Here is a 24,045-nt window from a genome sequence, read left to right on the forward strand (position 1 = left end):
ACCAAAACCTCACCACCAGCAATAAACAATCAGATAAGCATAGATTAACACCAAGAAGTGAAAAGTACCGCAATCAAAGAATTGCTAAACAAGCCAACAGCAAACATCCTAACCTCCCCCCCCAAAAAAAACCCTCCCGCCAAGATCACTCCTACCAAAACTGTCAGGGTAAGCCACCAGAATATAAACTGAGAGCAAACCCCACTCCCTACTGGCACTGATGAAGTTACTAGTTTGAAGAAGAAACTTCTCCAAGAAATAACCAACAACTCATATTGTATTTCTATAATGCAGTCTTGTAATATACATGTGACCCTTTGATATGGAATATAAGAAGCATGTTCCACCCTCCCCAAGAGCCATGTACTTTGAGAAATTTGGGTGAAGGTTAGTCAAGCAATAAAGAGTTTACTGCTTCATAGCATGCTTTCTAGTAGAATTGTTCCAATATTTTATCTTCCAGGGCCATGCCCTTTTTCTAACTAGCTTCAGTTATTGCGAATATTAATGACTCCTGTCTGTCAGATTTGTCTCCCACCATTTGATCCAAAGAATTGAACTTCGTCATTATTTTGATTCTTTCTTGTCTTCTCAAAACTATAATAAAACCTTTAACCTAAATAAAACCTTCAACAATAAAAATGCTCCTGGAAATATAATGTATGGCAATAGAAATAAGTACATATTGCAGAAGTAGACTAACATCGGTCTTCGAAGTTCTGTTCATGTTTTTCTAGAATCCCTGCAATTTGAAAAAGATAATTTATATGTAATCAAGAAGAACACATTTAGTATTTAATAAGTGAAGCGTATAGATCTATTGATGGGACGCGGTGGCTCAGTGACTAAGACACTGAGATTGTCGATCAGAAAAGTCGGCAGTTCAGCGGTTTGAATCCCTAGTGCTATGTAATGGAGTGTCCCTATCTTTCAAACCTAGTAGTTTGAAAGCACATAAAAATGCAAGTAGAAAAATAGGAACCACCTTTGGTGGGAAGATAACAGCGTTCCCTGAGCCTTTGACATTTAGTCATGCTGGGCACATGACGACGGAGACATCTTTGGACACTGCTGGCTCTTCAGCTTTGAAATGGAGATGAGCACCACCCCCTAGAGTCAGGGACAACAAGCATGCATGTGCGAGGGGAACTTTATCTTTACCTTATAGATTATTGAGAGAGCTGGTTTAGTCTAGTGCTTAAGGCACCAGATACAAGCCAGGAATGTATGAGTTCTACTTCTGCCTTTAGACATGAAAGCTAGCTGGGTGATTTTGGGCCAGTTATTCTCTCTCAGCCAATGCTGAAATTCAATTTTTTTTACTACCGGTTCTGTGGGCGTGACTTGGTGGGCGTGTCAGGGAAAGGATACTGCAAAATCACCATTCCCCCCCACTCTGGGGCCATCCAGAGGTGGTATTTGCTGGTTCCGCAAACTACTCAAAATCTCCACTACCGGTTCTCCAGAACCTGTTAGAACCTGGATTTCATCCCTGCTCTCAGCCCAACTTACATCGCAGGTTGTGTTGTGGAGAAAATAGGAAGATTAATGAATATTGTGTGTGATTGATGCTTTGAGATTTATAAAAAAATAATGAGGGTTTAATATAAATAAATACGTTGTTCTGTATGTAATATTTGCTTCAGAATGTAAGAAGTGTTTTGCTTGTTCAGTTCAAAGGTGAAACTATTTATACTTTCTGTTCTAGTGAAAAATGTCCAGCAGTACTCTTCTGCCTGTGTATCTATTATCATATTACATTTTTGATACTAATGTTGTACTGAAATTATGTGAATGCAAAGACATGAAATGATTTTATTCCTAAATGAAATAAATATAAATGGAAACAAGAAAATTCAATTTTTTTATGAGGGTAAACATTGGAAGATAACGAAAATATATTTCAAATAATATAAGTTGCTTTATAGCTGTAATGGCGATCCTATGGCATGCGTGCCCGAAGTGGCACATGGAGCCATGTCACCTGGCACACACGATATTGCCTTTTCCTCTTCCAGGTTTCTGCATGCAATCAGCTGGCCTTTGTTGTGTGGCAGTGTCGGAAAGTGGAACAGCTGGTCTTTCAATTTCCAGCATGAGCATACATGCTGGCCAGCTGATTGACATGCATGCATGCATGTCAGAAACCGGAAGACCAGCTTGCCAGTCACATGCATGCCCTGGAAACCGGAAGTTTATTTTCCAATGCACACATGCTCGCTGGGCAACTCCTTTTCCAGGTTGTGGCCCAGATGTGTGCGTGCTCCCTTGTTAGCACTCTGTGCCGAAAGGTTCGCCATCACTGCTTTATAGGAACATTTCCTTTTCTTGAACCACACTCAGATCTAGTTTTGCCAATAATTTTAGAATCCTTTTCACTGCAGATGCTGTAGATCAAATTAATCTTCTGTACATCCTGAAAATTATCAAAACTCCCCCAACTGATTCATACTGTTCAACAAGTTCCTTTTCCAGAAGTTGGCAAAATGCTTCAATTAGTGCTGATTTATCAAAAAAAGGTGGCACTTAATTTCCCCCCAAAAAAACTGTATATGAAAGAAAATAAAATTTTAATAGGCTGTGCAAAATTATGACTTTCAGATAATTTACTATAATGGCTAAAAAAATAAAAAATAAAAGATGGCATGAAACAAAGGAATGAGCCTATTTCTCCAGTTAATCTCTCATGGGTTGACTGTTGTATATTTTGCTAATTATTACAGCTTATTTATAGACAGTTTCTAATTAATTTTAGAAAAGTCTCCTCCATGTACATTATTTTTTTTCCCTCAAGGTGGTACAAAGAAATGAATTATTATACAGATCTTAAAGTAACATATAGTGCTTCATTTTAAGCAAGACAGATTAAATGCAGTTGTTTTCTGCTTCTAATTATTTTAATATTTTGGCCACTTCAATATTTATTGAAGGAGCCATAGTGCTTGTTTTACACATAACACAAAGTCCTAATAGGTGAGTTATGTGGATTGCAGATGGTTTAATGTGATATGTGAATAGCATTGAAATCTAGATAGCATATTAAAAAGCACAGAGATTACTTTGCTGACAAAGGTCTGTATAGTCAAAGTTATGGGTTTTTTCAGTAGTAATATATAGCTGTGAGAGTTGAATTTCACAAATTGTTGGGATGTATCCCCATGTAGAATTAAATTCCACATCAGAAGATGCTTTTTGTTCAGTCACTAAATCCTGTCTGTTTTTGCAATCCCATGGATCATAGCTCACCAGACCCCCCTATCCTCCATTGTCTCCTGGAGTTTGCTCAATTTTATGTTTATTGCATTAATTATCTATTAAAAATCTAACCACCTAATCCTGTACTGTCCGCTTAACCCTTTGCCTTCAATTTTCCCCAGCATCAGGATCTTTTCCAGTGAGACTTCTCTTTGCAGTAGGTAACTAAAGTATTTGAATTTCAGCTTCAGTATCTGTCCTTCAAAAAGGTTGATTTCTTTTAGTATTGACTGATTTGATCTCCTTACAGGCCAGGGGAATTCTAGAACCATCTCCAACATTCCAGTTCAAAAGAATCAATTCTTTGGCACTCATCCTTCCTTATGATTCAATTTTCATAGTCATACATTATTACTGAAAAAATCCAAAGCTTTGACTATACAAACATTTGTCGGCAAAGTGATATATCTGCTTTTTAATATCTTATCTAGAAGCAAATTTATTTTAATTTCATGGCTGCAATAACCATCTGCAGTGATCTTGTAGCCCAAGAAAATAAAATCTATCATTGCTTCAATTTCTCTCCCTTCTATTTGCCAGGAAGTGATGGCCCTGAATGCCATGATCTTAGGGTTTTTCTAATGTTGAATTTCAAGCCAGCATAAAATGCTTGTTTTATGATATTTTGAGAATGAAAAAATAATTTCATCAGATGGAGATATTTCCACTCCTCACAGTTTAATCTTATCCTAGAAATGTGAAACAGAGAACGATGCCAAATTTAACAAAATGCAAGTATATTGAAATCATCTCCATATTCTTCTTCTAGAACACTGTTTCTCATCCTTGGCAACTTCTGGATTTGAAGTCTTAAAGTTGCTCAGGATGAAAACAGTGTTGGAATAAGAAGTGATGGGACAAGAAGAAAATTGTAAAATATTGCAGACTGGTCTTTTACTATATTGTTTCAAAATACAATAGAAACATAAAAAATATGAAGATCACAAATTCACAAATTTAGTTTGGTAGAATGAAGTAGATGCTTCACATGACTGGGTATTGGGATATAAACTGAAATATTAGCTTAGTGGAATAATGGAACACTTCCAAAGCCATGTTGAAATAAGATTTCATTGAAGATAGCAAAATATTTTGGTCAGCCTTAATCTCAGAGGCTTCTAGGGAATGAAACTGGAGTTGATGATTGTGGCAAAGACCAAGGAATTGGTGAGTAGATTAATTCCTTGAAACCACTCTGGATAAGGAGAGAATGGAAGATCACCCATATAAGCTCCAGATAACTAGTCCTCACAATGTCCTCCATGCAATGGTTTCCCATGGGGTTGAGTGTTTAAAATAACAGGATTAGCCCTCTTGCTTACACCTGCAACAGATAATTTTTAAAGAACACTAAGTTCACAAATATCACTTTCTCATCAATCAATTCCCAATATTGAATATTGCTTATTAATGACTTCTAAGCTATTTAGAGACACTCAGAATGAGAACTTTGAAAACATTGAATCTGACATAAACAGAAAACAGTTAAATAACTTCTTGTTCTTAAAACGTTATAGTAAATGTCCTGATAAAATTGATAATTGAATAGTAAAATAAGAGCTGCCACTAAAACACAAATGCCTACTCTCTATAATATTGCAGTGCAGGCTCTGTCCCTAACCTATTTGATTGTGGCAGAGCAAGAGGCAGAGTTTGCTTCACAATACACATTTTGCCTCTCTTGTCCCTTCTGTAGACACCCAATGTCATCTGAATTCAGTATAAAGGATACTCTAGATAACACATTTAACTGTAACCAAATCACAGGTTGATCGCTTCCTAGCCACAGAAGCTGAGAACAGTTAACCGAAGACAAGTTGGATGTTTTATTCATTATGTGCAGTGGCTGAACCTATACTTTCATGGCTTTCATTCATCAAAAGTAAGGTTTTACATTTAATCAATAAAAACAAAATGCCTAGGTACAGTATATGTGGTACCCTGTTCAATAGTAGTAACTGTGACAGGGATGTTGGAGTTTTAGTGAACAACCTTAGTGGACAAATATGACCCAGCAGTGTGCATCATCTGCCAAAAAAGCCAACACAGTTCTAGGCTGCATAAACAAAGGGATAGAATCAAGATCACGTGAAGTATTAATATCACTTTATGGTAAGGCCACATTTGGAATACTGCATTCAGTCGCCATGATGTAACAAAGATGTTAAGACTCTAGCAATAGTACAGAGAAGAGCAATAAAGATGGTTAGGGGACTGGAGGCTAAAACATACTGTATGAAGAACGGTTGCAGGAACTGGGTATGTCTAGTTTAATGAAAAGAAGGAGTAGGGGAGACATGATAGCAGTGTTCCAATATCTCAGGGGCTGCCTCAAAGAAAAGGGAGTTAAGCTATTCTCCAAAGTACCTGAGGGTAGGACAAGAAGCAATGGGTGGAAACCTAATCAATGAGAGAAGCAACTTAGAACAAAGGAGAAATTTCCTGTCAGTTAGATCAGTAATCAGTGCTACAACTTGCTTCCAGAAGTTATGAATGCTCTAACACTGGAAGTTTTTAAGAAAATGTTGGATAACCATTTGACTGAAGTGGTGTAGGGTTTCCTGCCTAAGCAGGAGGTTGGACTAGAAGACCTCTAAGGTCATTTCCAACTCTGTTATTCTATTCTATTCTATTCTATTTGAAAACTATAAAGGTACAGAAAGTTCCATGAATGTTCAGCTATCCAGATATAATGATCATAAAATAAGACCTCTGGTATTACAGTAAACAGTGAAATAGAAAGAACTTGATGGCCACATAAAACATAATTAACCTCTATATATAAAAAGGCATAGAGAATATTGTTATCTAATAGTTGAGATTAAGAAATATAAGGAGTTTAACCACCTCTGTTTACTGAGAAAAATTGGCCACTGTCCCTTACCTTTGTATCATTCATACCCATCATTGCTGCTTGCATTATGAAAATGCTGCCCCCCCTTTTGTCAATACTTTCTGATGCAAATAGATTTGATAGAGAAAGATTTTTTTCTTGGAGCTTTATAGTCCTGACCTCCATATGGCCCCTGTTTGCATTTGAGTTAACGTATATATCTCTTTTTTTTTCCTTCAGAATTGCTGTGTTTGGGAGAAATTCAAAGTGTGATGTTCATAAATTTTCTTAATGTGGCAACTGAAGTGTGTTTCTGCTTTGTGCCATTGTACAATTGCCTACTGTATACTTATTATAGAAAGCCTGAGTTTCATAAAATACTATTGTGGGTGAGGGGGAGACTATTGTGCACCCAGTTCTAGAATTTTTCATCCTGGACACCACACACTTGGCACCACTGCTCATTTTCTAAATGAGCTAGAAGAAATACACAATTATTCTTACATCACTGGGGCAATTTTTGGGGTCCCTCATGAACCATCTAGAGAGCAATCAGATTCTCAAGATGTGCTCAGCTAATATTTTCATCTGAAAAATATCAACACACTAGAATTTTAGCCAAAAATTGGCTACAGGGATTTGTAGAAGAGCAGAGGGAAGTTAAATGTAATATAGACTGTATTTTTTTAAGTCTTTTCCCTTAGAGTTATATTCTCTGCCCCCCCCCAAAAAAAATATTCAAATGCCTGAAATGTAAGTATTTCAGGAATTTTAAGGAGGGGGAAAAAATGAAATATTGTACAATCCCAAAAATGGAATCAATTATGGCATAGAGCAGGGGTGTCAAACTCAAGGCCCATGGGCCAGATTCAGCCCACAGGGTCCTTAGATCTGGCCCATGGACCTGCCCTGGAAACAGTGAATGACCAGCTCACTGTGCCTCTGCCAACAAAAACAGAACCCAGGCAGGCCACATGCAGCCTCCCTGAACTCCATTTTCAGTGGCAAAGAACTACAGGATGCTGTCATGACCGAAAACGGAGCGTCAATGAGTGACATTGAGCTGGCTATGCCCACCCTGGCACTCCCATCCCCGTCCCCTGAGGTCAAACATAACCCCAATGTGGTCCTCAATGAAATCGAATTTGACACCCATGGCATAGAGAATCTCAATTCATGGAATCTGCTACTATTTGGGAATAATTAGTAATTAGTAATCTATTCTCTAATTGTAAATGTTTAATTAGTATAGCATATAAAAATGTCAGGAAATCATATAGATATGCATGCATTTAAGGAAATAATTTGTAGAGTTTGTAGAAAAATGTATATTTAGAAGAAAATTATGTATGTTACAATACTTACATTCAAAAGATATATTTTAAGAATGTTGCACAGAGTGGTATATGTAAGGGAAAGAATCAGAAGTATCTCCTTTTATTTAATATACTGATTTTCAGTTTTTTCCAAGTTACTGTTTCCTCTTATGCATTATATATCGGTGTTTTTGTTTTTCTTGAGAAAACATTTGAAAAGTATATGATTTTAAACATTTCTATTCCAATGCTAGATTGTTCCAGATCAAGATGAAAGAAGGAGTACATTTGATTGCAAATGAAAATATGAATATATGAGTGGAATGGTAACCCAGTGAACTGGAGTGAATCATAAGTTAATCAATCATTCTTGGATATAAACTTTATAGTAAAGATAGGGAAGATCCCATGGGAAAGAGGTTGGTTTTAATGTCAAATAAAATACAGAATCTAACTTGGTAAAAAACATTGGAAGAACAGATTCTTCTAAAAAAAATCACCATGTATGATTGGCAACATCTAGCCACAAATGTAAGCTCTAGGAGTATGCTCTTTATTAATTAGACTTATATACCGCTTCATAGGGCTTTCAGCCCTCTAAGCGGTTTACAGAGTCAGCATATCGCCCCCACAGTCTGGGTCTCATTTTACCCACCTCGGAAGGATGGAAGGCTGAGTCGACCTTGAGCCGGTGAGATTAGAACTGCTGAACTGCAGATCACAGTCAGCTGAAGTGGCCTGCAGTACTGCACCCTAACCACTGCGCCACCTCGGCTCTTGCCTTCCTGATGAAAATATGGAGAGCAAACTTGAGATTTTGAAAGAAACCAAGGAGACATGCAAAATAAAACTTTGTAATACCTTGTGACAACCATGGTGACAACCATGATTTCCAATCAGTAACACTGACCATGATGTTAGGTTTAGCAAACATGTAAAAAGGGAATTGGTGGTCTTTAAGCTTGGCTGTTTTCTTGCTGGACATTTCATTACCCAAACTAGGTAAGATTAACAGTGTTGGTATGGAGTGGTTCTTTTTTTGGGGGGGGGGTGGCAGCATTGATGTCAACCCTGCACTGCAGATAGTAGGAAACTGACATCCTGGTTTAACAGTCACATTTGACTTATAAATGGAGAAGCTTCTAAAATATAAGGAAAGTTGTATAAAATAAATTTAAAGTTAATAGGCTAACTATCATGGTGGCTGATGATTATTTAAAACCAAAGTAATTGAAACTCAGGTAAATTTTGTTCCATTGTGGTAGATAAGGCTAAAGAGTTATTTGGGATAAGGTGAATGAAAATTGTGAGACATCCATTAATTGCAAACAAAATGATGCTAGAATAAACACATCCTAAGGACAGAAAGGTTCCTTCTTAATGCACAACACACATTTCTAGATCCAACCCAGTGATAGAGAAAATGAAAGTTATTTGATGGAAGAAGGGAAACCTTTGTATGAAAGACCATGACCATACTACAAAAATAGCCTCCTCCCTGTTTCTCACAATATTAGAACTGATTATTTTTTTTAATTTTAATAATACTTTTGAGACTTTTATTTTATGCTACTTTATGCTGCTTTCTGTAATCTTCAAATAGCTTTATTTTGATTATAAGCCTTAATAAAATGGCATTTGTAATCTTATGGAATCCCGCTCTCACTCACACTGGTGATGTTATGTCATTGAGTAATGAAACATCTGAAAACAAACAATCAGGTTCAGAGAGCAGCAACAATTCCAAAAATGTTTGTAATCTAAAATTGATCTCTCAATATTGGCTTTACTTTGCACAACATTATTAATAAGCAACTACAATAACAATACATATGGGGATTTTCTTTCTATAGCTGGCTTGATCTTTTTCTGTATGTATTCCATTACAGAATGAAGAACCATCTATCAGAGGTGCTTCACTGTGGGTGCTTGCAATGAGCAGGAAGTTATACTTGATTATCTAAAGGACAGTTTAAAACTCTGTAAATGTTCAGAGATGTTGTGGCTCAATGGCTAAGATGCTGAGCTTGTCTATCAGAAAGGTCGGCAGTTCAGTGGTTTGAATACCTAGTGCTATATAATGGAGTGAGCTCCTGTTGCTTGTCCCAACTTCTGCCAATTTAGCAGTTCGAAAGCATGAAAAATTGCAAGTAGAAAAATAGGAACCACCTTTGGTGTGAAGGTAACAGCGTTCATACCACCTTTGGTGTGAAGGTAACAGCGTTCTGTGTGCCTTCGGCATTTAATCATACCAGCCACATGACCATGGAGACGTTTTCAGACAATGCTTGCTCTTCAGCTTTGAAACGGAGATGACCATCACCCTCTAGAGTTGAGAACGACTAGCACATATGTGCAAGGGGAACTTTTACTTTTATCCATGTTTCACAGTGAAATAAAAATGAATAAAAATTTGCTTATGTCATTGGGAATCCCAAAATACATTTTAGTTTTGATGGGCCCATAGACAAGAAAGTTAAAGGATGATTTCAGAAACATTTTGGCTACTTTCTTTTTTCCCTTAAAGAGTATATTTCTAAAGGCATCTTTAGTTAAAGTAGTATTATTTTAAACATCCCTGGACTCTTTTTACCTTTTAAAATATGTTTTTTCCCCCATTCTGCAAGACTAAATGTTCTGTATGGCACTGTGAGGAAATTTGGGACTTTTAAAAGAACAGAACACATTTTCACTATAATTACTTTGTAAAAACCTATCTTTCTGTAACACAACTTTTTGTATTTCTTATGAGATTAGTCATACTGTAAATAAGAATTTATCTGGTTCTTTTTGTCTTTATGTCTTAATCTGCTTTGTCACTTATGAGGTCAAGCTACCAAAAGATTTAAAGCACTATAGCTTTATTTCATCAGGACATATTCTAAACTCCATTCCCTGGTGATGCTGATAGATTTGTATTTTATTGCTTCTTCTTCATATTGGAGAATATAAGATGATTGAAACAGAAGGTGCTCTTACACTATACTCCTCTAAATGTTGGGTTTAGCAATAGCAATAGCAATAGCAGTTAGACTTGTATACCGCTTCATAGGGCTTTCAGCCCTCTCTAAGCGGTTTACAGAGTCAGCATATCGCCCCCAACAACAATCCGGGTCCTCATTTCACCCACCTCGGAAGGATGGAAGGCTGAGTCAACCTTGAGCCAGTGAGATTAGAACCGCTGAACTGCAGATAACAGTCAGCTGAAGTGGCCTGCAGTACTGCACCCTAACCACTGCGCCACCTCGGCTCTTGAGTTTATGTGTGTGTATGTATTCTCTACTCAATGAATGAAACCTGTGAATAATACTTTTTCTGACATTTCTTACTCAAATTTGCTGTAGAAATAAATGTATTTTTACCACAAGGCATACTTTTATCTAGGGATCTTGGAGTCAATCCTTCTCACTCCTGCTTTCATCTTCCTTGGATACAAATTGGCACAGTGGTTTAGTCAGTGGTGGGATTCAAATGATTTAACAAGTTCTCTGCCCTAATGACTGGCTGGGTGGGTGTGGCCCTGGTGGGCATGGGGTGACAAGTAGCACTTGCCTCCTGCACCCCCCTGGGAACAAAAACAGGCCATAGGGAGAACGCCACACCCCTCCATGCCCCATTTGGCCCTAGTAGGCTTCCCTGCACTCTGGAAAGGGTGGGGCAGGAAGGGGCAGGGCCAGCCAATTTAACAACCGGTTCACCTGAACTAGCTGAATCCCACCACTAGTTTAGATCCAAGTAAATGTGTGTACAGTAAATTAATGTAATTCTCTTACCAGCTATTGTAAAGCTCCACACATGCGGAATTTTCCTCCACCAGTTTGCAAGATTGTTTTTTCCCTTGGATTCTGATAAGATAGTTCACCTTATAAGAGGAACAAATAGGGAGACTGAAACAAAGGGGAAAGATGGCCCCTTTAGACATATATTTGTTTTGATGGAAGGGTGCTATTGCTATTCTATTCTGATGGTTATTGACAAATTTAAAAAAAAAAACATTTCCCCAATTCAGATTTTATCCATTTGGAACTTCTTATGGATTGGTAAGTGTATGAAATTGTAGTTCCTCTCACAAAATTACAGAATTTGGTCCTTTGAGAAGTTCTGTACTGAAGTTTTTTGGGGGGAGGAAGAAATTCAGCAGGGACTCATAAAAATAAAATCTGAACTTTTAACTTTCAACTTGCAGATTTGTTCCAGATAGATTTGCAATTGATGTGATTAAAAATAAATTTAATTTTTCATTTGGTTACCTACCAGATTGTTTATTCTGGTTTTAAATAGACCCTTACATATTTAATTATATACATTCACATTTTTAGAATAGTCTAGGGATGCATCTTCCTATTGTTCCACAGGAGTATAGATCAATTTATGAACACTTTCCTAAGTTGACATTTTTGTCACCGTTTGATTCATTAAATAGAAAATGTATCTTCAAGTTTTTCAAACATATCATTCTAATTGTCATTTGCTAATGTTGTTTTTTTTTAATTATTGCTCTCTATATAAATTACAAGTTAGTATAATGATTAAATATACAATTAATATTTCACTTGTCTGTTATGCTTGGTTTTTTTTCTTATATTGTCTTAATTCATTTTCAGAATGAAATAATATAGGAGTATATGAACATAATAACATTATCTAATTATTCATCTTGGTTGATAGAAAATACTATTAACACATTTTGTAAGCTTATTAACTTCTGTTTATTTCCCTCTAATACCTGTATGATATGCTTTGTTTTATTTAGTATATTTATGTCTTCCTTTCGTTTGTCATGGAGTAAATTTTACATTTCTAAACAGTCATGTATTTAGGAAATTAACAGATTCAAACATCCTCAGGACTGGCATGTAACTAATTCACAAGTTGATAAATTTCTTAACTCTTTTGTAACGTTGGAACATGTTTAAGGAAATAATTCGTTTCTAATACAAGGAGGAAATGATTACATAACAAATTATATGATAGCTATTGATTTAAGGCTCAAATTTACAAATGCTGAAATTGATCTATTTCTTTTGAAATGCAGTTCTAAGCCTACTTATGTGGTAAGTAGAATGTAGTTTTGACCTAAAGGTTTAGGATTAGTTGTTTTTTAAAAAATTGTATAATTCAGAGATATTTCCTCTTTATCTTTTTTTCTTCTAGGGCCTTCAAATCATCACAGCCAGTCAACTCTGAGACCACCTCTTCCACCACCTCACAATCATACGCTATCTCATCACATTCTTCTGCCAACTCCCTCAACAGGAATTCCTTAACAAATCGGCGGAACCAGATCCATGCACCAGCTCCTGCACCAAATGATTTGGCCACCACTCCTGAATCTGTTCAGTTACAGGACAGCTGGGTTCTGAATAGCATGTGCCACTTGAGACAGGTAGAAAAATGTTGATGTTTGCAAATTGATTTTAATAGCATTCCTTATTTTAAGAATGGCTTTGAGACAATTTACAAGATTAGTTTGTTGAAATGTCTAGAATCTAGGAACCAATTCTTTGGGCAGTATGTTCGCATAAGTCATTTTTGTATTGTTTATTAAATTTATTTGATTGGTGTAGATGCCTATCTCACATAAATGATTCTTGACAGCTTACAATAAATAGATTAAAAATATAATAGTATATTAAAATTCTTAATATAAAAATTAAAAAACACATAGCAGTTGAGTTTCTTAAATAACTATCAATAAAACCAAGTGACAGGCTTTATTACGCTCCAGCCCGGCTACAAAACTAAGTTTTAGGGTCTTGCAAATGCCTAGTACGGTCAGAAACTAACTTAATCTCAGGTGAAATTAATTCCACAATGTGGGTGCCATAGCACCTTCTTCCTGTAACCAAGTTATATTAATTATGTGTAGCCCTTCACAAAGGGTCAGGTCCTAAGGATCTGGATGTTAATACCTAATGATATCAATAAAAGAATTTTAAGCAAGTTCATTATCATCAAAAGGACTTTGCAAGTTTCACCTTGTTTGAACCCACTGATAAAAAAGAGCCTAGTCTGGTAAATAATCATGCTGTACATAACAGTATAATGTAACCAAAATCCTAATTTTTAATCTGTAGAGTTCTTTAATTAATGTTAATTCAGTTCAAGTTATCCTTGTGGATACATATGTATTTTTCAGACATATTTTGCATATCTAACAAATAAAAATTAATGTCACATATTCTACTCCAAAGCACAGGAAGGTGGTTGCAAGGGTATACTAAGTGTTACTAATGCATTATGCATTTGTCTCCTTCTGAGGTAATAAATAGACTAATTTGAAAGTAAATATTTTGGAAACCTGAAAAACAATCACTGATTCAAGACAAACCAAAGTATAATTTTCATTTATACTTCATCCAACATGCAGTCCTTATTTAAGTCCTCGTTATGTAGTCTCAATTTGATTCCTGCAGGCTAATGCTAATGTTTTGAAAGTTGTGTGTTCGTTGACTGTGACAGAAAGGGAAAAACTATTTAAAGATTGTTTTTTTAAATACTGTTATTAATTTTTGTATTTTGCTGCTTCTTAAATTTCAGAGTTTGTTTATAAATGCATCAAATATACAATACAATAGCAGAGTTGGAAGGGACCTTGGAGGTCTTATAGTTCAACCCCCTGCCTAGGCAGGAAACCTATACCGTTTCAGACAAATGGGTATCCAACATCTTCTTAAAGACTTCCTGTGTTGGGACATTCACAACTTCTGGAGGCAAACTGTTGCACTGATTAATTGTTCTGTCAGGAAATTTCTCCTCAGTTCTAATGTGCTTCTCTCCTTGATCAGTTTTCCACCCTTTGCTTCTTGTTCTACCTTCAGATGCCTTGGAGAATTGTTTGACTCCCTCTTTTTTTGTGGCAATCCCTGAGAAATTGGAACACGGCTATCATGTCTCCATAGTCCTTCTTTTCATTAAACTAAACATATCCAGTTCCTGCAACCATTCTTCATATGTTTTAGTCTCCAGTCCCCTAATCAGCTTTGTTGCTCTTCTCTGCACTCTTTCTAGAGTCTCCACATCTTTCTACATCATGGCGACCAAAACTGAATGCAGTATTCCAAGTGTGGCCTTACCAAGGCATTATAAAATGGTATTAACACTTCACGTGATCTTGATTCTATCCCTCTGTTTATGTAGCCTAGAACTGTGTTGGCTTTTTTGGCAGCTGCTGCACACTGTTGGCTTATATTTAATAGTTATCTACTAGAATTCCAAGATCCCTCTCACAGTTACTACATTGAGCAAGGTACCACCTATACTGTACCTGTGCATTTCGTTTTTCTTGCCTATATGTAGAACCTTACTCTTTTCACCATTGAATTCATTTTATTAGATAGTGTCCAATGTTCAAGTTTGTCAAGATTCTTCTGTCTTACGCCTATCTTCTGAAGTGTTGGCTATTCCTGCCAGCTTGGTGTCACCTGCAAATTTGATGAGTTCCCGTTTATTCCCACATCCAAATCATTGATGAAGATGTTGAAGAGTGCAGATTTTGGGGTACTCCACTGCATAGTTCCCTCCATGTAGATGCAGTTCCATTGAGGACTACACGCTGAGTGCGGTTGGTCAGCCAGTTACAAATCCATCTGGGGTGATGCTGTCCTAACCGACATTCTTCTACTTTATCTAGTAGTAGGTTATGGTCTACCTATCAAATGCCTTACTGAAGTCCAAGTAAACTATATTGATGGCATTCCCTCTGGTCAGTTATTTTGTCAATTTGTCAAATAATGCAATAAGTTTAGTCTGGCATGATCTGTTTTTGACAAACCCATGTTGGCTTTGGCTATTACTTAGTTTACTTCTAGGTGTTCACTAATTGGTTGCTTATTATCGTTTCCAGAATCTTCCCTGGAATTGAGGTCAGGCTGATAGGTCTGTAGTTTCCTGGATCTTTTTTTATTTTTTTTATTTTTATATATATGGATGCATTACAATACAAAATCTAAAAAGTTTTATATTGCAATACTTCTACGTTTTTTGTAGAGCGAATTTGTAAATAAGACTAACATTTCTTAGAAGTTGTTAACTTCTTTTATCACTCCTTCTAGCTCAGTGTGCATCTGAGGTTCCCTCGTCATATTCCTAGTAATATGTTTCATTTTCAATAGTTGCCCTATGTAGATCCTAGAAATAATTTGTTTATTGATTACCATGATTTTTGAAGCCATCATGTAAAACCTCATATATGATGAACATTTCTCATCATTTTCATTGTGTGAAAATACTGTCTGACCAACCTAGAAGAAAATTAGATAGATAGATAGATAGATAGATAGATAGATAGATAGATGATAGTAGATATTGATATTGATATTGATATATTTATATATAGATAGATATTGATTGAGATAGATAGATTGATATAGATAGAACAAAAACATTTGATACTCTAAAGCCTATATTATATTGTAAAAAAGAGGGAAGTCTATAATGTAGCATGAATAGACTTACAACATACTTACAACCTACATAGATTTGGCATATCTAAGGCAAGAATCAAAGTAGCAGACAGCCTAAAGCTACCCAGTTGTCCATTCCATCTGTGTGCTTGAGTTTTATATGGAATGAGAGTTCTGAGGGCCATACATGATGATGATGATGATGATGATGATGATGATGATGATGATGATGATGGATCCACAGCAATAAGTGTCCTTTGCCTCTCAAATTGGGATAGAACTCTGAAGCCACACACGGATGTGTGTGGAGTGCTGGCATTGTTTCAGTAGGTGGATTGATTGGCTGTGTGGCTGTATCATGATTGGTAGATTGGTGCTGATTGGTTCTGGCTGTGTGTCCATTGTTGTTTTGTGTTGTAATGGTCTGGGTGTGAGTGGGGCTTGTTAGTTTACCAGGGCTGGTTTCCAGATATCTGGCAGGCTGGAGGCATCTTCATGTTTATTCATGTTGTGGGGGTGTTTCTCTATTTTGACAGCTTCCATAATTATTCTCTTGTAGAAGTGTTCAGTTTCGGAGATTAATTTGGTTCCTTAAAAATTAATTCATGTCCTGTAGCTTAAAGGTGCTGAAAAAAGGGAAGTTTTTTTCTTTTCTTCTTACTGCGTTCTTGTGTTCTGTGATGCGTGCATTTATTCTCCTGTTCGTTTGTCCTATGTATGTTGCAGGGCAGATTTTGCATGGTATTTCGTAGACTCTTTGTTTTTCTAGATGGATCTTGTCTTTGGGGTTTTTTAAGATGTTGGCTATTTTTGGGTCAGTATTGAAGGCTGTCTTGATATTGTGGAGAATTTTGCTGATTTTTTTCTGTGGTGCCTTTGATTTAAGGGAGGAGGGTGATGCCCTTGTCCTGTTCTGTGTCTCGGTTTTAGGGGATGTCTCCCTTTGGATAGGTTGGTAATTGTTTTCTTTGGAATCTTGTTGGAGATTAATATAGTTGAGAGTGTGTAATTCAGTTTTCAGGTGGTCTATGTCAACTAGGCATTGGTTCTGGAGATGAGGGTGTTGGCAGTTGGTGTGTGTTTTTTTCCCTGTAGATGGTGCCATTGGTTTTTTGTACATTAGGACGTTCAGAAAAGGAAGTTGGTTGTTTGCTTCTATTTTCATAGTGAATTGTATTTTGGGGTGTAGGCTGTTGAGATGTGTGAGGAAGTTGTCCAATTTTTCTTTCCCATGTGGCCAAATCATGAAAGTGTCATCAATATATCTAAGCCAGAGTTTTGTGTTTGTGTTCAGATTTATCTAAGTCATTAGTTTTCAAAATGTTCCATGTATAAGTTTGCGATGACGGTGAGAGGGGTGATCCCTTGGGTGCTCCTTCTATCTTTTTGTATCTTTGTCCATTATGGATGAAGTATGTGTTTGGTAGGTAGTGGTTGGTCAGGTCCAGGATGTGTTTAGGGAGATTGTATTTGTTCTGGATAGCTGTCTTTATAGGCACTTGGGTGAAGAGGGATATGACATCGAAGCTCATATGTAGGTCGCTGAGTTGTAGGTTTTGTTTTCTTTATTGTTTCTATGAAGTGGAGTGAGTTTTGTATGTGTGAGTTTATGGATTCTGCGTAGGGTTGGAGTTGTTTGGTGAGGAATGTGGCAAGATTCTGTAGAGGTGATCCTATGGAGCTGACGATGGGTCTGAGTGGTGTTCCTTCTTTGTGTATCTTGGGGAGGCCATAGAGTTTGGGGCATCTGGAAGATTTCTCTCTGGGGCTGATTCTTTGCTGGATCTCTTCACTGATGGGAGAGGCTTTTATTTTAGATTTGGTGGTTTTCTCCAGGTAGGTGGTGAGGTTTGTGTTTAGAGGTTTGTAAGCGGGGTCTTGGAGTAGGTTGGATAGTTTGGCTTGGTAGTCAGACGTGTTCATCACCACTGTGGTGTTACCTTTGTCTGCTGGGAGAATGATTATGTTGTTGTTTTTCCACAGGTTGTGAGTGCGTCTTGTTCTTCTTGCTGTAAATTGCTTCTTGGTGGATTACTGGAGCAAAGAATGTTGGTGACTGCAAGTCTGATATTATTGGCTTCATCTGGGTTTATTTTTGTGAGTGTAGCTTCAACTCCACATGTGATGCCTTCTGTGGGGATGTGTTTAGGGGGCGACTGCAATGTTGAATCCTCTGGAAAGGACATGGGTTTCAGCGGGTGAGGGTTCTGTCTGATATGTTGTGTACTGTTTGTTTCATGAGTTGCTGTGGAGAGGGGTTGAGCTTCTTTGGTTTTTCTAGTCTGTGGAGTTTGTTGGTTTGTATGTCTGTCTTGTAGGAGGTTTCTGTTTCAGCTCTCCAGATGGCTACTTGTTTGGATTGTCCCAGAGTGCTGGGTGGATTTTGTTGCTGAGTTTGAGGTGAAGAGTGAGTAGGTCCCGGTTGGTTTGGTCTAGTAGGAATATTTCCTGTGGAGTTCGTTTCTGATTAGGGCTAATTCAGTTCTTTTCAGGATCCTTTCAGTGACTGAAGTTTTAGAATGGAATTTTAGTTGGAAGCATGTGGGGATCAGGCTTTTGTCTCGGCATTTGCATAAGTTGGTGGCTCTTCAGACTTCAAGTTTCTCATAGGTCCTGGTGAGCAGGAAGGTTTCCTCCCCATAGAGGTAAGATATTTCTTTTCGTAGATTTTCACGGTTGTAGGTATCCTGGTCTTGTTGTATTTGGGTCTTTTCCCATGTAAGATTGAGATTGTCTTGGCAATGTTTCGACAAGGTCTCACTTGCCATCTTCAGGCTTGGTTTTGGGATTAAAGTGTGGTCGGAGCTGCCGTCCTTCTATAAATCTTGGTGGGGTTGTGTGGAGTGCTGGCATTGTTTCAGTAAGTGGATTGATTGGTTGTGTGGTTGTATCATGATTGATAGATTGGTGTTGGCTGTGTGTCCATTGTTGTTTCGTGTTGTAATGACCTGGGTGGTGGGTAGGGCTCGTTTCCAGATGTTGGTAAGCGGAAGGTATCATCATATTTATTCATGTTGTGGGAGTGTTTCTCTATTTCGATAGCTTCCATATTTATTCTCTTGTTGAAGTGTTCAGTTTTGCAGATTAATTTGGTCCCTACAAATTAATTTCATGTCCTGTAGCCTGCTGGAAAAGGGAGGAAGTTTTTTTCTTCTTACTGCATTCTTGTGTTCTGTGATGTGTGTATTTATTCTCCTGTTTGTTTGTCCTATGTATGTTGCAGGGCAGATTTTGCATGGTATTTCATAGACTCCTTGTTTTTCTAGCTGATCTTGTCTTTAGGATTTCTTAAGATGTTGGCTATTTTTTGGTCAGTGTTGAAGGCTGTCTTGATATTGTGTTTGTGGAGAATTTTGCTGATTTTATCTGTGGTGCCTTTGATGTAAGGGAGGAGGGTGATGCCATTGTCCTGTTCTGTGTCTCGGTTTTTGGGGGGAGTCACCCTTTGGATTAGGTACCAACCTTTATGGAAGCTATCAAAATAGAGAAACACCTCCACAACATGAATAAAAGTGACGATACCTCCCACATACCAGACATCTGGTAGGTCAACAAACGAGCCGCACCCACCATCCAGGCCATTACAACAGAAAACAACAGTGGACACACAGCCAGCACCAATCAGCACCAATCTACCAATCATGATACAGCCACACATTCAATAAATCCACTTACTGAAACAACGCCATTACTCCACACTCACCCCACCAAGATTTATAGAAAGACGGCAGCTCCGAAACTTTAAGACGAAAACACCAGCCTGAGGGTGGCAAGTGAGACCTCGCCAAAACGTTGCCAGGACAATCTCAATCTTACACAGAAAAAGACTGAATACACAAGACCAGCATATGTGTGTGTGTGTGTGTGTGTGTGTGTATCTCTGTGTGTGTATACATACATACATACGTACATACATACATGCATACATACATTAAGATTGGGGAACACAGTTGAGAAGGCTGAGGATGGAGGTGACTAAGGAGGTCATTATAAGTTATTTGACCAGACAAGAGGGAGTACATGCAGTCCTTTCTAATTATTGTTCTGTTGGCGCCACCTCCAAAACCAAAATATTACAGAGAATGCCACTTCTAAAATAAAACATTTACAGATGATCACCCAGAATTCGGGCGAACAACACTACTGGATGAGATAATCTGGATCTCTTTAATCCCTGTGGTAACACAAATAGTGTTCCAGGTCAACAGGATTCTAGTTTTATGCAGTTGGTCACAACAGATATGCAGACAGTGCCAAATCTAAACAGGACATCCAATGACAATGTGCAGAGTGGAATTTGTCGGCTAAGAACAAGAAATAAAGTATTTATGTAATCAGCTTCAAAGATCTGACACCTTGCTGTAGATGGGTTCATTGGTCTTTGAATAGGTTTTATCCAGAGTGCATCAAGTGAATATTTATGCACAAATTAGTAAATTTACCACTAGGTTCTGTGACCTGTACTAGAAAAAAATGTGAAAAAGTTGAATCATAACTTCTCACTTCTTATTTTCTTTCATTCCTGGTATGTATATACCTAGCACAATAGCTAAACATTTAAGAATATTGATTGGGGAATGAAAGAAATCAAAATGAGAATGTAGATACCTGGCTTATTTAGCTATATTCTATGCTAATGTTATCAACACTGGCTTGTAATCTCTCCAAAGCTTTCAGATCATTTTTTCTAGTTTACCCACCCATAAATGTTGAATATTAAATATGTTTCCTGTTACTTTTAGAACTTAGGAGATTTTATCTTCATAACTACAGTCCTGTTCAGTAGATTAGAGACTGGTTCATGAAGACCTTTGAATGTTGAGAATAGGCTCCAAAAGACAGTGAAAGCAAAATGAAAATAGAAGAAAAGATTTATAGTAACAGAATATCAGCTCTGCTATGTAATTTTCCAGAGCATATTTCTTTGACTCAAGGAGGTTATAAGAGATAAGCATTTTTGGACAGTTGCCCAGACCTTGTTCGTTGCTGCTGCCAAATTTGTTGAGAATAAGTCAGTGAAGATGTGTTCCTTAATCTTGGATAGTAGGTGAATCTAGCGTTTATTGCTGAGAATTGCATTGATGAAAATACTGATTTGTTTGGACACACTGAATCTTTGAAGTTTCTCATTTCCTAAACTAGATGGCAAAGGGCTATAAAGCAGTTAGCTATTTCAGAATTGTATGGATTTTTACTTATGTATAGACATAGCCTAGCTGTTTTCTAAGATTTGGTGTGAAACTGAGGCTTAAGTTATATGTTTTCCTCAAAGCATATTCTTGAAATTTCCTTGATCATAACTAGAGAATCCTTGAAGTTTTAAAAAATATTTTGTTGTAAAGATCTAAGGTATAATTACAACTTAATATTGCTCAGAAATAATTTAATTTCTTAATCAGCCTTTCATCCCAAATTAAAGGAATTACAGTCGGAATAAGAAATCAGTGGCAGAATTTCTGTGGGAAAGATTGAAACAGCCTTAAAAAAATAGTAGCTTTATTATATAAAGCTATACCATTTATAAACTTGTTATTTATTTATTCATTCATTTATCAAATTTAAAAACTATACATCTCTCTCATAGAGGAACATTGGGCAGTATACTGATAAAATATTAAAACATTAAAAACAATGTATAGAATTTTAGAAGGCAAAGATTATTTAAAAATTGGTGTGAAAGTGAATTAAAAGATGGGATAGAGTTTTCAGAGTGCTAATCAGCTCCACAGCTTTGTGCTTCTATGTGAACCCCAAGCAAGGCCACAGAGCCTTATTTTCACATCTTTCCAGAAGGCCAGGAGGGAGGGAGCCTGCTTCACCTCCCAGGGAAGGGGAGAATATTCCAGAGGGCAGTGGCAATGACTGAAAAGACTCCTTCCCTGGACCTCTCCAGTTGAAATTATTTAACAGACAACATCCATAACAGCTTCCCCTCCTGACTGGGAGGGACAGGATGATGTAACAGGACAATGATGAAAGGAAGAAAATGAATTTATGCACTGCTGCTTTCTAACTTCCTACAGGCAGCGAAATGAAGTTCTCCCTCTATTGCAATGATGCTGTGTATACACATAATCTTGGTTCAAAAAGTACTGACACTCGTGCCTTTGCCAACTTTCAGTCCTTTCTTCCTCTCTCTGCCTATACTTCCTGAATTAGTCACTTACTGTTAGCTGCTGAATGGCAAACGTCCATCCTGTCTGTTTTCAAAGTTTGAAATGAAATTGGATATAAACAGCATGATCACGCCTATGAAAATAACCTAACTCTTTATCACAGAACAATAAATTTAATAACAAGCACACAAACATAGATAAGAAAAAATCTTCATTGTGTTGTTCAGGTTTTTTGAATGTCATCCCAGATAGATTTTTCCTCCCATTTTTTCTAAGAATAATAAAAAAAAAGATATACCTCTTTCTACTTTAGCAGATGTCAATAAACTTTTTTAAAAATAACTTTTTTTCTATGAATCACTAAATTTATATCAGCCAATTCTTGATCCATAATTTCTCTCTTCTTTTTGGGACAATTTCAGCCTATCTATTTTCATCAGAGAAGCAAGGAACAACTGAACCCTTTCACCTGAAATTTTGTTTTATGGCTTTAACTTATTGAATTGACATTCTGTTCCCAGCTGACCATAATGTTTCACGTTGCACTGCACTTTAATTTAGCAGTTTCCTTTGCCTTCCTTGAAATGTGGCAGCTTATTAATCTCAATATTGGGGCTTCTTCATATATACAACTTACTTAGAAAATATGCTGCTCATTTATTACAAAGAAGAGTTTTCTGCTTTGATTATGGTCTGCACCTCTTTTCTCCCCTTGTTAACAAAGAATAATGCAATTGTACAGTGTATAACCTCTCCCCAGATATTTAGAGTTCAAAGTTTTAAACTCTTCAGTGTTATCTTTGTAATGAGATAGGTACTTTCCCCTAGGTAATGCAAAACGATAACATAAGGAAATGGGATTTCTCAACCATCATGTATTTTGTTTTGATTTTGGAAATTCTTGCAAGTTTGTTAGAATTCCTTGGGAAAATGAAACTGGTTCTTATGGGAGATAAAGTATATTATCAGTAAAACTGATATGAATATGTCAAGACACTTTCATTATTTTAATAGTTTCTTGCTGTAGCTTTAATATTAGGTGCAAAACTCAGTTATTTGGCATTTTGTGTGGAGATCATCTGAGCAGCTAAACTGAGTCAGCAGTTGTTTAAAGAGGGTCAGTTTTGAACCAAAACATATATATTATATAAATGCAGAGCTCTAAGAGCTAGCAGGGAGACAGGTTCTTGGGACATCTTTAGAAAAGCATCATCCTTCATACCACCAAATTCTTGAGGCTAACCAAGAGATGAACAATAGCAACATGGGAAGGTTCGGTTAGGTATTCCTTCCCCAGTTTTGAGTAACTGTCTCATATAAGGTCACTCCAATTTGGCGAATAAAAATATTTTAAACATTCTTACATATTCACAAGCAAGCAAGCAACATGGAATGACAGGCTCATAGCTATGTTTGTGTTTTATGGACTCTGTTGTTCGCTGCTCTGTTTTGAATCTTGGTCTACTTAATTGAATGCCATTGGTTTTCAAGGGAGGAGTGTTTACTTCAGAAGAGCAGCAGATCAATTCTGTGGTGGGAATGCAGCAGACCTACCTTTTATTAGTTGCTTGTTAGCTTGAAACAGGTTTTTCTTTTGCAAGAATTTCTTGCCTTTTCCAGTTTTCAGGAGTTCATATTATTAAGGTGCATGTTGAACAGCCCAATATGCAGTATTTAATTTAAGTAATATGATTTGAGATTAAGTAAAGAAAGCAGTTGTTCATTTAAAGACATCAATACCTTTGACAGAGTTTTCATGAGAGCTATAACGATGGCACTATATTTTTCCATGCAGGTTTACATCATTACTTCAGTATATTAAGCTCTTTTGTTAGAAAAACTACAGATGGGGCCATTTCAAAATGCCAATCAAAGGCATAATGGCTTATAAATTAGGGCAGCCCAAAAAGCTATTATATATTTTCTTTGAAATAGTATTGTCAGAAATTGCACAATGCCAATTCTCAAGTCTGTGTGGTGTTATTTATATTAGTATAAATTAAGTCTGCATTACTGTAATTAGCAATTCTTTATTCTGGATAGAAAGAAAAGAAGTTTAAATAGCAAGATAAATTAGTGCTATTCTTGAGTGGTTCAAGAATATGTTCCCTTCATTTGCC

At 36.9% G+C, this 24,045-nt stretch overlaps 1 protein-coding gene across 1 annotated transcript in view; it reads left to right on the forward strand.

The window, feature by feature from the left end:
* The window catches only part of TENM2 (teneurin transmembrane protein 2), an 834,696-nt gene that overhangs the window by 552,405 nt on the left and 258,246 nt on the right, over positions 1-24,045 (forward strand). Inside the window, 2 exon segments of the mRNA XM_032208490.1 lie at positions 12,559-12,630; positions 12,633-12,773. Coding sequence (XP_032064381.1) covers positions 12,559-12,630; positions 12,633-12,773 — 213 coding nt within the window.

The sequence above is a fragment of the Thamnophis elegans genome, chromosome 2 (genome assembly GCF_009769535.1).
Source record: "Thamnophis elegans isolate rThaEle1 chromosome 2, rThaEle1.pri, whole genome shotgun sequence".
Lineage (NCBI taxonomy): Eukaryota > Metazoa > Chordata > Lepidosauria > Squamata > Colubridae > Thamnophis > Thamnophis elegans.